Source organism: Coenobita brevimanus, chromosome 1 (assembly GCF_032717465.1).
Source record: "Coenobita brevimanus isolate Jiangsu-jjx chromosome 1, ASM3271746v2, whole genome shotgun sequence".
NCBI classification, from domain to species: Eukaryota; Metazoa; Arthropoda; class Malacostraca; order Decapoda; family Coenobitidae; genus Coenobita; species Coenobita brevimanus.
The window spans coordinates 42,820,882-42,837,390 of NC_136954.1; the positions used below are offsets into that span (position 1 = coordinate 42,820,882).

Sequence of the window (16,509 nt, forward strand, 5' to 3'; positions counted from 1 at the left end):
TTTATGTACCGATAATCTCTTTGTTCTTTGCAGGTAAGTACTGCTTTCTTTAACTGTTGCTGGGCGAAACGATGGTATGTACTGAATTTATTTAAGTTATTTATGTACTTGCTTGTTTATTTATTTTTTACCAACATGATCTGACCCATGTCCCCAAAAGAACATTGACCTTAAACGAACCCAAACCTCAAGCCAGTTACGACCGCTAAGATTACCTGGATCCCAAGTCAGCTGGAAACCAACTCAAACGAAAATCATATGCACTAGACCTCAGGGGAAACTATTTGCAGGTCATTGTTTCGTCACGTTCTCCCCTGCTCCAGTATATGCTCTCACGGGGGGTGGGGGGGGAGCACCTTGTGTTACTACCTGCTGCCGTATTTGTACCGGGGCTCGGAAACTGTTGTAGCGCTTGTTTATGACCCACATTTTTTGTTTTGAATATCTATTAGGGGATTTATGTTGGACAAAACAGTGCCGCCAGTGTAAATATTTTAGATCTGAGAGAGCCGCTTATGATAGGATTTCTGAGGCATAAAATAGATGATTTTGATTTACATCCGAGATCATTCGTGAATGAAGGAGTCTATTTTGTAGCGGTAGTTATGCCAAAGGTGATGTTAAACCCTTAATACACCCATGTTCGTGGAGGCATTTTGCTCAGCGATAGGTAGTATTAAATCTAAATAGGTTCTAAGTAAAGAGCATTGTGCCTGATCACACGCATCTTTTTGTATGATATATCGGATTTTAGGCATCGACTAGACTGCTCGGTCCTTTTGACTCAGCAGTCCTCCTAAACACAGTCAGTCATACTCGGCTTGGAGCTGCATGTGTAAAACGCATACATTTATGATCTTACCGCTGTGGATTTTCTTGAAATAGTTTATTATTGGACTGTGAAGGAATGTGGTGTTAGTGTAATGTTCATCAAAATGATGACACCTTTTGATTTAGTTATTGTTGTAAGGTTATTTTTTATTGAGAGCCGACGTCGTGTAGTGATCGAGTCAAACGAGGTGTTACTAGTATTTTATGTGTTCCTTCGGTTTATTGTTCTTGTTTCTTACCCGACAGTCTCTCCCACAGAGGAACTTGGCCATTCTTTCCACCATCTGGCAGACACAGCATTCTTTTACCAGCCGCTCTCTAGCCCTCGATTTCTCACTACCACTGCTTCCCACTGCCACTGTCATCATTTATGTCTTCCTCCTCGTTACTCTGTCCGCCTACTCGCTCTTGCACTGCACTTCCTCACCACTTCCGGCGCCTTCATTGCGTGTGTGCCTTTATACTCGCTTCTTGGAGGGATTTGATCGTGTACAGCTTTCATGTTTCCTGCTATTCAGATATAGATTACTACACTTTATCTTTTTTTTTTTTTTTTATCATTGCTTCTCCTTTGCATTATCATGATCTTTGTCCTTGTCGTCATCATCAACATCGCCATAATTATCGTTTGCTCTGAATAATCCTGTTAGCGTTTATTGTCTTTCCGTCTCAGTCTCATGATCATCATCTATCCTCCTCCCCCAATAACTTTTACCTTTGTACCGCGAGAGAACCCTGTTAGTCACCACCATAGCCTACAACCCGTCTCTTCCACACCCCTCCTCTTCTACAGCTCGTTTCTGCCACAGCTCGCCGCTACCACCTCTTGCTGTCTCTTTCCTCAGTCCTTCACGTCCCTAAAAACAGCCCTTAATTTTGTCTCCGTCACAACCCTTGCCCGCCAGAGCCCTTGCTAACATCCCTATGGTCGACCTCCAGATCACCCAGTCTCATTCGCAGCTCCAGTTTACAGATTTAGCCTTGTGCCTTAGGCATGTGCTTGGAGGAACCCCTATAAGTTTCTGCCACTATCCCCGCCCTTTTTCCCATTACATCCTTCCGCACCACCACCACCACATCCCCGTTCTTCACCTCAACCCTGACCTTCTCCACCACAGCCTTGCCCCTCACCACCACCCCCTTGCCCGTCACCACCACAGCCATGCCCTTTATCATCACATCTTTGCCCTTCATCATAGCACTCCTCTTCACCACAGGTTAGGCCGTCACCACAGTCCTCCCCTTCTCCACTACAGTCTGTGCTACATCCCTCCGTATTCTTCTCCCTACCACAGCCTTTTTCGTCCATAAACAGGCCTCTCTAAGCCTTCCTTCTTCTGCCCATCAGTCTTTCGTACTTCTCTACTTCTCTTGTCCATCATAACCTTTTCTGTCTCCCTCCCTTCTCGTACCCACCACATCCGCCTCTGCCTCTCACCCTTCTCTTGCCCATCAGTGCCCTTTTTGTTCCCTCCATCCCTGCCTTTACCTTGTCCACCGCAGCCCTTCCTCTGTTCCCCATGTTCGTGATCCACATCATCCTGCCCCACACCCTGCTACACCTAACAGCCTTACCTTTGTGTCTCAGGGAAAAGCCATCAGTCTCTATCACACACTGTCTTTGCCACAGCCCTGTCGTTTCATACCACAGCCATTCGTGTCTTTAAAAACAGCCCTCTTTTTTTCTTTTCTTTTTTTCCACCACAGCCCTATCTCTCTCCCTTATTTTCCTCTCCATCGCAGCGCTTTTCCGTTCCCGCTATAGCCCTTTTCGGCACTACGTAGACCCTTGTTTCTCCCTTCCCTTTCCGTCGCCAACCACTGTTTTCGTTTTGTCATGACCACATCCATTGCCCCACAGTCGTTCCCTGAATTTCCGTGAGGAATTAGTTGGAGAAGAACAGGGAGGCTTTAGGAAGGGAAGAGGTTGTGTAGATCAGATATTCATTCATAGATCTTTAGTGGAAAAGTGTCTAGAGAAGGGAAAGAAGTTGTATGCGGCGTTCATGGATTTGGAGAAAGCATATGACAGGGTGGATAGACAAGGACTGTGGAAAGTATTAAGAATATATGGAGTAGATGGGAAGTTGTTGAATGCTGTGAAGAATATGTATGAGGGTGCTAAGGCTGCAGTGCGTGTGGATAGTGAACAGGGTGAGTTTTTCTATCTGAAGGTTGGGTTGAAACAGGGATGTGCCATGTCTCCATGGTTGTTCAGTCTGTATATGGATGGCGTTATAAAAGAGGTACAAGGTAGGGCAGTGGATGTTGGAGTGGCCCTAATGAGAGAGAGCAGTGTTTGGAAACTCCCTGTACTGTTGTTTGCAGATGATACTGTGTTGTTAAGTGAAGACGAAGGGGAGCTGCAAGGCTTGGTAGATGAGTCTGGGAGAGTGTTTAGGAAACGGAATCTGAAGGTGAATGTAGGGAAGAGTAAAGTTATGGTCTTCGAGAAAGGTGAAGTCAGTGAATGTACAGTGAGGTTGGGTGATGAAATGGAAAATGTGAGTACGTTTAAGTACTTGGGTAGTGTGATGAGTAAGGATGGAAGTTTGGTGGGTGAAGTGCTTGAAAGGGTACAACAAGGAAGAAAGGTTGCTGGTTCCTTGAAAGAAGTGATAAGAAACAGGAAAGTGAGCATGGAAGTGAAACAGTTATTACATGACAGTATTGTGATACCAACTCTGACGTATGGAAGTGAAGCTTGGACTTTGCTGGAGGGACACAAGTCAAGACTGAGAGCAGTGGAAATGAGTTATCTGAGAGGAGCATGTGGAGTCACATGGAGAGACTGACTGACAAATGAGGATGTGAAGTTGCGTTGTGGTGTGGATGTGGATGTGATAGGAAGCATTAGGAGAAACACACTGAGGTGGTTTGGCCATGTGGAGAGGATGTAGAGTGAGAGACTGACGAGGAGAATGTATGAGTGAGATGGAGGGGGAAAGAGGGAGGGGAAGACCAAGGATGAGATGGAGGGATGGAGTGGAGAGGTATATGAGAGAGGGGGGTGTGAGTTGGGAGCAGGGCAGTGAAATGGCTGGAGACAAGGTTGCGTGGAGGCGATTTGTTTGTGGCCTCCCAGTATAAGGGCTTAAGGCGTTTGGCAATAGATAGATAGTAATGCACATCTTACTACCTCCCCCGTCCCCCCACTCCCCGCGCCCCTAACAGCCTTACTCTTGCGTCGCGGGGGATTCCTGTCCGTGCTGAGCCAGACAAGTTCATGATCCTATTACTTTCACCTCCACGCCTGTCTTCTTCCCCAACCCAATTAGCTTTTCTGCTTAGGTGGGTCGAAAAGATAATTATAGGTTAGAAGTAAGCAGTGTGTGTGTGTGTGTGTGTGTGTGTGTGTGTGTGTGTGTGTGTGTGTGTGTGTGTGTGTGTGTGTGTGCAGCGTAACTCAGTTTTTTTTTTCCTCCGATAGTAACAAAACTTGGTGGAAGGGTTGAGGGATAACGTATAATTAAACCAGTTGTTTTCAAGCATTGAGATAAAGGTCAGGGTCACAGGGTAGGTCAGACGATGACCTAACAAAATCAGCTTTAACAGTTTTCAATACACTTAGATCAAACAAGGAGAGAAAGGCAAGAATAAGTGATTCAGTTCTGGGAACAATCAGTGAAAGGTCAAGGTCACAGAGTAAGGGCAGAGTTCAACCTGTGTTTCGGCTCCTTAACAAAATAACTCACCGATTTTGCTCTGATGTTAACCAAAGTCTATGGAAAGTTTGGGTAAAAACAAGGATAAATAGAATCGATTTTGAGGACAGTGAGTCAGAGATCAAGTTCACAGGGAAATGGTGAAGGTCATGGTCATAGGACAGTCAACTCAGTTTTGATCTGATTTGAACCAAGGTTTGTGGAAGGGTTAAGGATTAGGCAAGAACGATGTACTGTAATTCAGTTTTGAGAATATTCTGTCGAAGGTGAAAGTCGCAGAGCAAAGTCAAATATTCGGCCGTTAGTCCGGGTGATGGGCGCGGCTGTTGCTGTCTGTGAGTGGTCCTTGCATGTGGGTGTGTTCGTGCCGGCAGTTGTGCTTCTGTTGTGTTGCTGTTTGTTGCATTTGCCGGTGACCAAAAAAAAAAAAAATGGATTTTTTTATTATTATTATTATTATTATTATTATTATTATTATTTCCTTGCTTCACTGATTGTTCCTCAGTCTTTTTTTTTTTTTTTTTTTTTGAAAGGGAGAGTAAGTGTTCGTGAGTCTGACTTTAGTTATTTTCCTCGTATTTTTGTCGTTTACGGTGATACCTCGGCCGCGGCTGTTGTTGTTAGTACGGGAGAATAGCAACTGTTTTCAGTTTTCAAGAGTTGCAAAGGCTTTAAGGGAAATTGCAGTTTTGTAATGTTTTTATTGTTGCAGGTACAATGGGTAGTGAAGGTGGCGGACGGTTTTTACAACTGGGATTATATCTAGCAGTTGAGGGCTTAGTGCGTGGTGATGATGATGGTGGTGGTGGTGATGGGGAGAGTGACGGGGATCTTACGAGTGTGGTGGGTGGTGGTGGTGGTGGTGGGTGGTGAGTGGTGATGGTGAGTGGTGGTGAGAGTGGTGTTTGGGATTATTGTTGTTTTTGTGCTGGTGGTTGTGGTGATTGTGGTGGTGGTAGTGTGGTGGTGATTTTGATGGTACCTGTGGTGGATGTGGTGGTGGTAGTGATGGTGATTATGTGATGGTATTTGTGATCAGTGGTTGTTGTGTGATTGTTGTTATTGCTGTTGTGGTAGTGGTGGCGGTGGTGGTAATGGTGATGATTGTAGTTGTAGTAGTGGTGATTAATGGATGCTGGGATTGTTGTTGTTGTGGTGGTGGTAGTGGTGATTGTATGGTGGTAGTGGTGATTGGTAAGTGTTGTGATTGTGGTTTCTGTTGTTGTGGTTGTGGTGGTCGTTACTTTGTGTTGGATAAGTAGAAGTGTCTGGTAGTGCAGCTTGAGACAGGTGGCAGCAGTAGTGGTGGGTGGAGAGGAATTTTCTTTATTGCACACAAGCTTTTTCAGTGCTGGCCAGTGTGCATTGCTGGACCTGCTTTTAGGCGATGAGTTTTTGTATCATAACCGCGATATAAAACAGTGTGAACAATGTGTGTGTGTGTGTGTGTGTGTGTGTGTGTGTGTGTGTGGTTTATAGTGTGCAAAGATAATTATTCTAACCAGACGACGTCCCAGCTTGAATTATGAGCTAATCTGATTTATGTGACTAACTTATCGAGGATGGCAGAGTAATTTTAATATTTTCATGTCGGTGTTGTCTTGTGTTGGTGTACTATTGCAAAATCGAGCAACATTATTCAGATTTAATCAGACCTTTTGCACTAAAGGGTTAAAACAAAAGATATGCATTCTCCCCAGCCCGAGAAATCTCTCCCAACCGGAGAAAAAATTATGATGTCTAACATAAATCGAAAAAGACGTCTCCCGATTCAGGACTTTAAGGTTAAGTAGATCCTTATCCTAAAAATGAATAAATAAAAGAAAAACACATCAATCCAAATGATGTCACAGCTTCATACATTAGTGAAATTGATGGCTGTAATGTTTATTTGTGGCTCTTAAGTGTACTATTCAGCTTACTGGTAATTTATTCCACAGTGACCCTTAAACTTAAAACATGAGCCACCTTAAGGTGGTGTGTGTCTCGCTTGATGTTATATTCAGCTTACTAGGAAATTATAGTTGTGATCGTGATATTCAAGACACTGCATGATTGTTGTGGTTGTCAGTGTTGAATTAAACTTGATACATAATTACTACAACCAAAACAACGTCTGAGCTTCAAGTCTTAGTCAGTATGATAGATCTGGTGTATAATTGTGGCTCTCAGTATAACAAAAAGTAATCTTAAGATGGTTCTCAGCGTGTCTTTCAGATTACTATATAATTTTTCCTTTATAATTGGGCAGTTTGATGCACGTATGATAATGAGTGAGTGTAAGATTCAGCCTATAGAAAGTGCAAAATTTGAATGTGAGTGTTATATTCCAGACTGACTGACAAATGAGGAAGTGAAGGAGCGTTGTGGTGTGGATGTGGATGTGATAAGAAGCGTTAGGAGAAACACACTGAGGTGGTTTGGCCATGTGGAGAGGATGGAGAGTGAGAGACTGACGAGGAGAGTGCATGTGAGAATGTGAGAGAGTTGGAGGGGGGGGAGAGAGGGAGGGGGCGACCGAGGATGAGATGGAGGGATGGAGTGGAGAACCTTATGAGGGACCGTGGGAGGGGGGTGTAAGCTGGGAGCAGGGCAGTGAAATGGCTGGGAACAGGGCGACATGGAGGCGATTTGTTTGTGGCCACCTCTTACGGGATTGAGGCGTCTGGCGATAGATAGATAGATAGATAGTTATATTCCATCTTCAAGATAATTATTCCACCCAAAACAAATTCTCACTTTTATGTATGAACGATTTGTTGTATGTGAAGAACAGATCTGGCTCTCTTTTTAATATTTTGCTGAGTAGAAAGTTACATTTTGATTGTGAGTGTAATATTCTGGAAAGTGGGTAATTACTCTGGCCACAAGGACCTCTCAGCTTGAAGTGTGAGGCGGTGTGAGGTGGCCTGGGCTGCCCTAACTTCCACCCAGAGTGCCACTGCCATCTATTCATTTCATCCCCTCCCTCAACTCTCCCCTCTCCTTTCTCACCTTCCTCCTTCAGTTCCTTCCTCTCCCTTGTCCTTCCTCCTTCCAGTCTCTCCTCTCTCCTGTTCTTCCTCCTTCAGTCTCTTCTCTCACTTCTGTTCCATCTCTTTTCTTTCCCAGAGTGCCGATATCCGATTTGGCCCACCCCTCTTCCTACCGTTGCCCCTCTTCCACTCCTTCTCCCCTGCTTCTCTCTCCCCATCTTCGCCCTGTCTTGCTTCCTCTTCTCCCCCTCTCTCTTCCTCTTCGTCTTCTCTACCCTCTTTCCCCCTTCGCCCCCCTTTCTCCCTCCCTCGCCGCTTGTTCCCCCATTCCTCCACACTGTTTTTATCTTCCTTTTCCTCTCATCTCAATCCTCTTTCATCATTGGTCACCATTTCTACGCACTTTTGCTGCCTCGCTCCTCATTTACTCGTCCCATCTCTTGTATATCAGGCTGGCTGTTCTCAGTGACCTCCTTCCTCCCTCTTTTCTCAACTCTCCTCCTTGTTTCAATCCTCACTCTTGTCTCAACCCTCTCTTGTCTCAACTGTCCATCGTGTCGTAGCCCTCCTCCTTCTTGTTTCGACCCTCCCTCTTGTCTCAACCCTCCCTCTAGTTAGTTCCAACCCACCCTCTTGTCTCAACCTACCCTCATGTCTCAACCCTCCCTCTTGTCTCAGCCTTCTTACTTTTCATTCCCAATTTACGCTTTTTCATCCCTCCACTCTCTCTTCTTTTCTTTCGCTCCCCTGCGATTTTTTTGGACCGTCTTCAACCTCTGCACTCTTCTTATACTCTTCTCTCTCCTCTCCCCCTCATATCCTTCCTCTCTCCTCTTTTCCCCTCTCCCTCTCTTCTCCCTCTTCTCTCCTTTCTCCCTTTTCTCTCCCCACCCCCACTCCTCCCTCTTCTCTCCTCTTCCCTCTCTCCTCCCCTTCTCTCCATTTTACCTTCTTCCAATCCTCTCCTCAATCCCTGCTCCTTTTTCTTGTTTGTGTGTGTGTGTGTGTGTGTGTGTGTGTGTGTGTGTGTGTGTGTGTGTGTGTGTGTGCTAACAGAAAAGGTATGTGGGAGTCCGTGTATACTTTTTGGTCATTACTGTGTAGTAAGCGTATCGGTAATTGCCACTTGCACATTACTCCAAACTGTGATGTCCATTACAAACGATACATTATTATAATAGGATCAGTGCAGTGCGTCGATTACCAGTCATTATTATGCATTCAGTATATTACAACACAAAAGAATGTCACTTTTCAGTACATGTCCCAAGTCCTGTATTAGCCCTGATTAATTCCATAAGTTAACCCCTTCAGCCCAAGACATCATCTTCGCTCTGTTCTTGTTACCACCTGATTATTTTATTAGTTTTAAAGACATTTTATGCTGGAGGACTTTAGTGGAGACTTTTTTCTTGGTAATCTCTACAGTGTGAGAGGTTTTCCCAGAGTTAAAAAAATAAAATTCTGGGTCTAGCAAAATTAAGGAAAATTATCGCCGGAGACATCATTATTTCCCGTTCACTCCATTAGAGCGGTGGAAATGGCAGCCTTTGACAGCCATTCCTGATCTGAATAAAAATCACGTATCGGTAGAGGAATCAAGAAGGTAAATATTTCCATCGCTAGAGTGTTAATGAATAGGCTAATATATTTATTTAGTGGAGGCTTTTTAACGCCGAAATTACAAGAGGCGACACGTAAAAATAATTATTAGACAAGATTTCCTAGGTCGTTAGAGGGATAATTATTGTTCCCAGTTACAAGCCATTATGAAGCAGTGAAAATAGTGTCCTTTGAGGTCGGGATCACTTTGGAAACTGAGTGATGATGGATATTTACACTGTGATCAAGCAGGCAGTGTTTTATTGTAACCTTGTGCTGTATAATTGAGAGAGAGAGAGAGAGAGAGAGAGAGAGAGAGAGAGAGAGAGAGAGAGAGAGAGAGAGAGAGAGAACTAATGACAAGAAGTGAATCAGGTGAAAGGTAGAGGAAAAAAAAACAAAGATGGGGAATGAGGCTGACTGAAATCGTCGCGTACGTTATTCGTGCAGAGTATGGTGATACCAAAGTGATTTAAGTAACAAGAAAATTACAGTAAGGTGTAATAAGCAAAGTAAATCGCCTAGGAAGAGGTGTTAGAGAGCTTCCTTAACCTGTGAGAGTAGCGGCCTAACCTTTTGATTTTTAAGACCTACTTCATCCTTCATTTTTGCTTTAACAAGGCGATTTTTTCAGATCAGGTGATATTTTTCTACCTGGAGGGGTTAAGTGCGACTTCCATTTACTCTTTCACACGTAAAGGTCTCTCATGAGTAAATTAAATTACCCGGATGTTGCAAAGCTTAGACAACAACATGCGTAATCAGAGTGAAGGGGATAAATTATTTGTGTTTGGTCACTTTAATGTTCATTCAGGTTTGATTTTGAAATGTCTGTTTGCTGTATGAGTGAAGAAAATATAAACAAGCCTTCTTTACGCTAGTTCAGCTTAGGATATACATCAGCACGACCCTTGAGTAGTCACGAAGAAGTGCTATATAAACATGACCTAAATCTATCTCTGCATCTCGAATGCTGCAGTGTAGTAATAGATTAACACGAGAATGATACTAGGCACGGAGAGTTGCAATGGAATCGACTTATATTGTCATCTCTCCAGCTCTAAAGCTGGGATGTAACAATAGATTAACATTATAATATGATGCTGGTCATGAAGAAGTGCAATGAAATCGACCTAAAATTGTCATCTGTCCATCTTGAATGCTGCGATGTTACGGTAAATGAACACTAGAATATGATGCTAGTCACAAAGAAGTACTATGGAGACGACCTTAAATTGCCCTATCTTCATTAGAAAGCTGCGAGGTAACAATAGATTAACATCAAATATGATGGTAGTAGCGAAGAAGTGCTATATAACTGTGACCCAGTACTGCCGTCTGTCCCCCAGAGCTGCGATGGAACAGTAGATTAACACTAGAATATGATGTTAAAATAATCTTACCTTACATAAATAAAATATAAAACTATTTTTTATATCTGTACCAGAAAAGGGAGATAGTTTTTTTTTTTTTCTGATTAAAACAGGTGGCCGTTAGCTAGAATTAGATACGAAACTGTTCTCTGTGGTACCATTTTAGAATACACGGAAGAGTGTAGAAGAACAGCTGAATGAAATCGTCTGTTTGTAGTTGGAACTATGTATGAGAATAGCTAAATAAAACCGTCTGTGAATGAAATTGTCTGTCTGTAGTTGGAATCTATATGAGAATGGGTCAATAAATTCGACTGCTTATATGTATAATTACAGTATATATAAGAACAGCTGTATAAGACCTTCATTCGTTAGTTGATAGTAAAAAAGAATTCAAGACTCTTCGTAGCGGATGTGACAGATTATGAAAAAATAGTGGAAAAATTAAATACCCTCGTGCTAGCTGGTAGTAAAAAGAAATTGGCTCCATGGAATATTATAAGAACAGTTTAAAAATTACCTAGTATTGTAAAATAGGAAACAGTGATTTTTTTTTCCCCTTCGGGTTCTTGGAAGATTAGGACGAGAAGCTGAATAAAAGCCTTAGACGTTCCTGCCAACCAAGACCTTTAAGTTGTGGATGCGCCAAGACTGAAAGGAATATCAGGATAAAATCGTAAGACAATAGCAGAAGTAAGACCGAGATTTATCGAAGCATTTGTGGGAGGAGAATGAACGCAAGAAGTTAAGGAGAAGCAGCTGAAAAAAAGCAATTGAAATCTCCAGGAGTCAGCTAGAGTAAAATACAAAGCCTTGGAGAGAGAGAGAAAGAGAGAGAGAGAGAGTCGTAACTCGCGCATGATTAGGACTTTCTAAATCCCTCACTGCTTACTCCACTTGAAAATAAACTCGGTCGTCTTGAGTAAGTCCAAAGCACCTGCGGTCTTTATAACATTCCCCCCCCCCCCGTCTCTCTCTCTCTCTCTCTCTCTCTCTCTCTCTCTCTCTCTCTCTCTCTCTCTCACTTTTTTCTTTTCTGCCTCCTTTTCCCTCCTTTTCCCCGCTTCCTACCCTCACCCTCTCTTCCGTATCATTTCTCTTTCTCTCCAGTTTCACCTTATTTCCCTTGCCTTCTCATCACACCCATTCTCTTTTTCTCTTCTTTCTCTTTTCCCTTACATCTTCCTTTTCTATCCCTTTCCTATTTACTTCTATTTCTCGCTCTTCTCTCTGGTCTCCATCTCTAGCCTCCGCTATTGCATTTTTCTCCGTCCTATCCCTTTTCTTTTTCTCTCGTTCTCCTCTCTTCTCCCTCCGCCATTTCTCTCCTCCTTTCTTCTCGCTTCTCCATTTTTCTCCTTTTTCCTCTATTTCTGTCATCTCTCTCCTGCATTTATCTCCTCCCACCTTCAGTTTTCTCCTCCTCCATTTCTCTCTTTCTCCTCTCTTCTTACTCCTCCCCCTGTCTCCTCTTTCTCACCCCTCTCTCTTCTCTCTTCTTCCTCCTCCATTTCTTTCTTCCTCTCTTCTTCATCTTCCACCTGTTCCCTCTCCCACACCATTTTCTCTTCTCTCTTCTCCCTCCTCCATGTCTTTCCTTCTCCTCTTTTCTCCCTCCTCCATGTCTTTCCTTCTCCTCTCTTCTCCCTCTTTCTCACCTTTCTCACTTTTTCTCTCTTCTCTCTCCTTCATTTCTCTCCTCCCTTCTCCCTCTTCCCCCTGTCTCCTGTGCCTCACCCTCCTGTCTTCTGCAGCCGCCGTGAATAATTCCCAGCGTGTTGATGTACATAAGCTGGCAGGAGGAGAATTTGCTGCTGGTGGGGAGGCAAACAGAGGCGTTTATGTGTTGATTGTGTGTGCTGGTGTTTGAGGAGGGAGGTGTTCTGTGTGCTGTTGGTTATTGTGCCTGTGTGTGTGTGTGTGTGTGTGTGTGTGTGTGAAGTGAATAACTAAAACAATTCGATCTGATTGGGATAAAACCTATTGTTTCCTAATCAGTGAGGTCGAAGGTCGAGATCACATGATAAGGTCAACTTAAACAGTTTTTATCTTATTGAAGGTAAGCTTTGTGGAGATGTTCAGGGTAAAGCAGTAATAAAAAGATTCAGTGTTGAGAACAGTCCGTTAATGGTCCCTGGAAAATGTCAAAGATATTGGTCACTGGGCAAAGTCAGCTCACTCTTGATGTGATTTGAGCCAAAGTTGGTACAGGAGTTAAGATTTAGGCAAGGATGAAGTAATTAGATATTGAGATTATTAAGTCAAATATCAGGATCACAGGGTAAAGTTAAATATTTGGCTCCTACTTCATGAGTGTTCCTTTTTTATTCTTCTTCATTTCCTTTTTTTTTTTTTTTTTTTTAGCATTTTTTCTCTGCTTCGTTTTCTTTGTTTCCTCTTTTTTATTCTTCATTTTCTTTTATCCCAGCCACTCTCTCGCTTCCTTTTTTCATCTGTATGTTTTTATATCATTCCCTTCTTCCATTACTGTCCCAGCCACTCTCTCCCTTCCCGTCCATGTTTCCTGTTCTATATGCTTTTCTTTCTCTCTCGTCTCTGTCTCGCCTCCTGCCTATCTTCTGCCACGTGTTCTTTGATGATTATGTATTTTCCTTCATGTTCCTTTTTTTCCCCTCCCAACCTCCATACCAAGCTATCGTGTTCACTCCCACTCCTGTCCTTTCCTCTTCTGTTAGTTTTTGCTATATTTTCCCCACTTTCTCTCTCTCTCTCTCTCTCTCTCTCTCTCTCTCTCTCTCTCTCTCTCTCTCTCTTTCATCATCCTACCTTCTAAGTTTGTGCCAGCTACAAACATGGCACTAATTTTTTGCACAATTTACTTTATTATCCACATTGTCACCCTTCCTCGTTTCCCTCCTACCCACCTGAACGACACTGTCAGTCCTTTCATTGCACTATGTTATTTTATCCCTGTCTTCACCCTTCCTGCCTTCCTGTCTGTCTAGCTCAACCCTTCTCTCACTCCCTTCCTGGACTCCGTTGGTTCCTCCCCTGCCCGTCTTCCCTTCCTCTCGTGCTGTTATCTTGCATTAGGAATTCTTCGCTGCATTTCTGAAAGGACTCCGGGAGAGAGAGAAGAAGGGAGGAGAAGGAGGAGGAAGAAAATGAAATTGAGGAGGAAGAGAAGCGGAACGGAGAGGATAAGGGGAGTGAAGAGGAGAGGAAAGAGGATAACCAGAAATCGCGTTTTTGTTTTACAGCACAATTTGCCGCCAGTCGGAAACGGATGGATACGAACACCAGAAAAAAAAATGGAGAAGGAACAGGCGGATGTGAATGATAAAGGTGGCGAGGGGAAAATGGAGGAAATTAAAAAGGGAAAAAAGCTAGAATGGAGGAATTAGAAATGAGTAAAAGTAGAAACGTGTGCCATAAGTGGAGGGAACTGAAAAACGAAATTGAGGAGGAAAGAAGAGGATGAAAGAATTGAGGAGGAGAAAAAGAGGAAGCTAAAAATCACAATTTTTTTCCAACGGTGCAAACTGCAGTTTTTCGTTTATGTGTGTGTGTGTGTGTGTGTGTGTAAGAGAGAGAGAGAGAGAGAGAGAGAGAGAGAGAGAGAGAGAGAGAGAGAGAGGACTATTTAGGAGCATAAGAACATGAGAGGATTACTGCGGTAGGCCAGTTGACCCATGCTAGGCAGCTCCTAAAAGAGTGTGACTACTACTAGAAAAAGACAAAGATAACAAAGATGAAGACTCTCCCCCGCTCACCAAACCCTCCTTCGGAAACCGGCAGGAAAAGTAAAAAAAAAAAATAAATAAAAAAAAAATCTATAGAAAAATTGAGAGGAATTTTACAGGAAAGTGAGAAAGGAGAAAAAAGACTATCGTAATGAAACGTGAAAAGGAAAAAGAATGGATTAGTACTCACAATTAGGGGATTTTTTTTTTTAATCACCTCTTACTTGTCTTATGCTTATCTAGTTCATGCTTGAAACTCTCAGTGGAAGGGGCAGCTGCTACATCGGTAGGTAACTTATTCCATTCATCCACTACTCTATTACCAAACCGATTTCTACTTATGACCTTACTAAAACGAAATTTATCTAGTTGGAAACCATTAGTTCGAGTTCTATCCTGGATGCTCACTTTAAGTACCTTGCTAATATCTTCCCTATTTATTCCCTTCATCCACTTAAACACATCAATTAAGTCTCCCTTTACTCGACTCGACGTCTTTCTAGTGAGTGAAGATGTAGTCTTTCTGTCTTCATATGAAAGGTTCCGAACATCATGTATCATTTTTGTCATTCTTCTCCATGCATTTTCTAACAAATCTATATCCATTCTATAGTACGAACACCAAAATTGCACGGCCTAGTCTGATTGTGGCCTTACTAATGCTAGATAAAGTTGCGGGATTCCTTTAGATATCCTGTTGCTCAGAGGCATCGCGAAATAAATGCTAGGACCTTTGCCTTGGTTTAAGGTCATTAGTAAACATGACTCCCGGAAAGAGAGAGAGAGAGAGAGAGAGAGAGATTCTAGGTTAGATAGTAGGCTTCATAACACCCCATCCTTAGAGAGAGAGAGAGAGAGAGAGAGAGAGAGAGAGAGAGATTCTAGGTTAGATAGTAGGCTTCATAACACCCCATCCTTAGTGACATATTTTGCTCATTACATCCTAATATCCTGTCGTATATTATTTATCGCATTTTAGGATAAACATATATTGTGTTAATGAAAGACAAGAGGATGTTGAGGTGCAGTAAGGACAAAATAAATCGTCTAGGAAGAGGTGTTACAAAATCTCCAAAGCCGCTTGTAATATGAAAGAGAGAGAGAGAGAGAGAGAGAGAGAGAGAGAGAGAGAGAGAGAGAGAGAGAGAGAGTTAAGATACTAGCTGAGGAAGAGGGAACACATACAGAGGCACAAACAAATGCAGCCATAATACGCGTTACGAGGAGTGGAGACAGTGTCCAGATGTACCCACCCGTGCAACCATCTCAGGCAGACTGGGACTTGTATCCTATACTTCATTCATCTTAACTTGACACAGAATTTCGCCCTTTTGCAAATTTTACGTAGCTTGTTGGCAGAAAGAAGACAGTGCTACGCCCCTACATCCTCTCCATAGCACTTCTTCGTGACTAGCACCATATTCTAGTGTTAATCTGTTGTTATATCTCATCGTCTAAGGTGGAGAGAGGGCAATTATAGGCCAAGTTAGAGTAAAAAGCGTACAGTCCGCTAAGACAACTCGGGCTCCCTCTTTTTATTTTTTTTGTGCTATTTGTCTTAATTATTTATAAACTGCATGTAAAACAGTTATAAATAAAATTATGTATAGTTAAGGAGACGTACTAGAAAACCTCTTTCCTAACGAATTATTTTGCATGTTACACATTACCGTCCTCTTAAGTCATTTATTTGGCATGTTACACGTTACCGTCCTTCTGTGTGTTATCTGTCTTTATTTTGCGAGTTACAGGTTATTATTTTCTTGTCTTTAATTTTTTCTTTATATACTAAGAAAGATAGAACGAAATACAAGAAAATATTAATGCACCACATGCAGAAAAGTACAAGGATATATTAATGCACCAAAGGCAGAGATAAACAAGTAAGGACTAGGCAATAGGGAACCTCCTTACCTTACGCGAATACCTTCCTTGGTGGTGTGTGTCAACTCAGCAGACGACCCACTAAACCAAAGTACTGAGTGGCTTGGCTAATGACGGAGCCTGTGTGTGTGTGTGTGTGTGTGTGTGTGTGTGTGTGTGTGTGTGTGTGTGTGTGTGTGAAATTTCCATTGTTATGACTTCTGCTGCCTATCAAGTTTTGTGCATGTGGAATAACTTTTCTATAACAGTCATTCGAGCACACTATCTCTCTCTCTCTCTCTCTCTCTCTCTCTCTCACACACACACACACACACACACACACACACACACACACACACACACACACACACACACACACACACACACACACACACACACACACACACACACACACACACACACACACACACACACACATGCGCGGTTGCAGAAGGATGTGGATAAGTAGGTGGATAGATTGGATAAAAAGATATAC

At 42.7% G+C, this 16,509-nt stretch overlaps 1 protein-coding gene across 1 annotated transcript in view; it reads left to right on the top strand.

Moving 5' to 3' along the window:
• The first annotated feature begins 4,809 nt into the window (after positions 1 to 4,809).
• The window catches only part of LOC145395488 (glutamate receptor 1-like), a 690,806-nt gene continuing 679,106 nt past the window's right edge, over positions 4,810 to 16,509 (top strand). The window contains exons 1-3 of the mRNA XM_080269120.1: positions 4,810 to 4,831; positions 5,209 to 5,339; positions 6,748 to 6,811. Of these exons, the coding sequence (XP_080125246.1) occupies positions 4,810 to 4,831; positions 5,209 to 5,339; positions 6,748 to 6,811 (217 nt within the window). The remainder of the gene's footprint in view (positions 4,832 to 5,208; positions 5,340 to 6,747; positions 6,812 to 16,509) is intronic.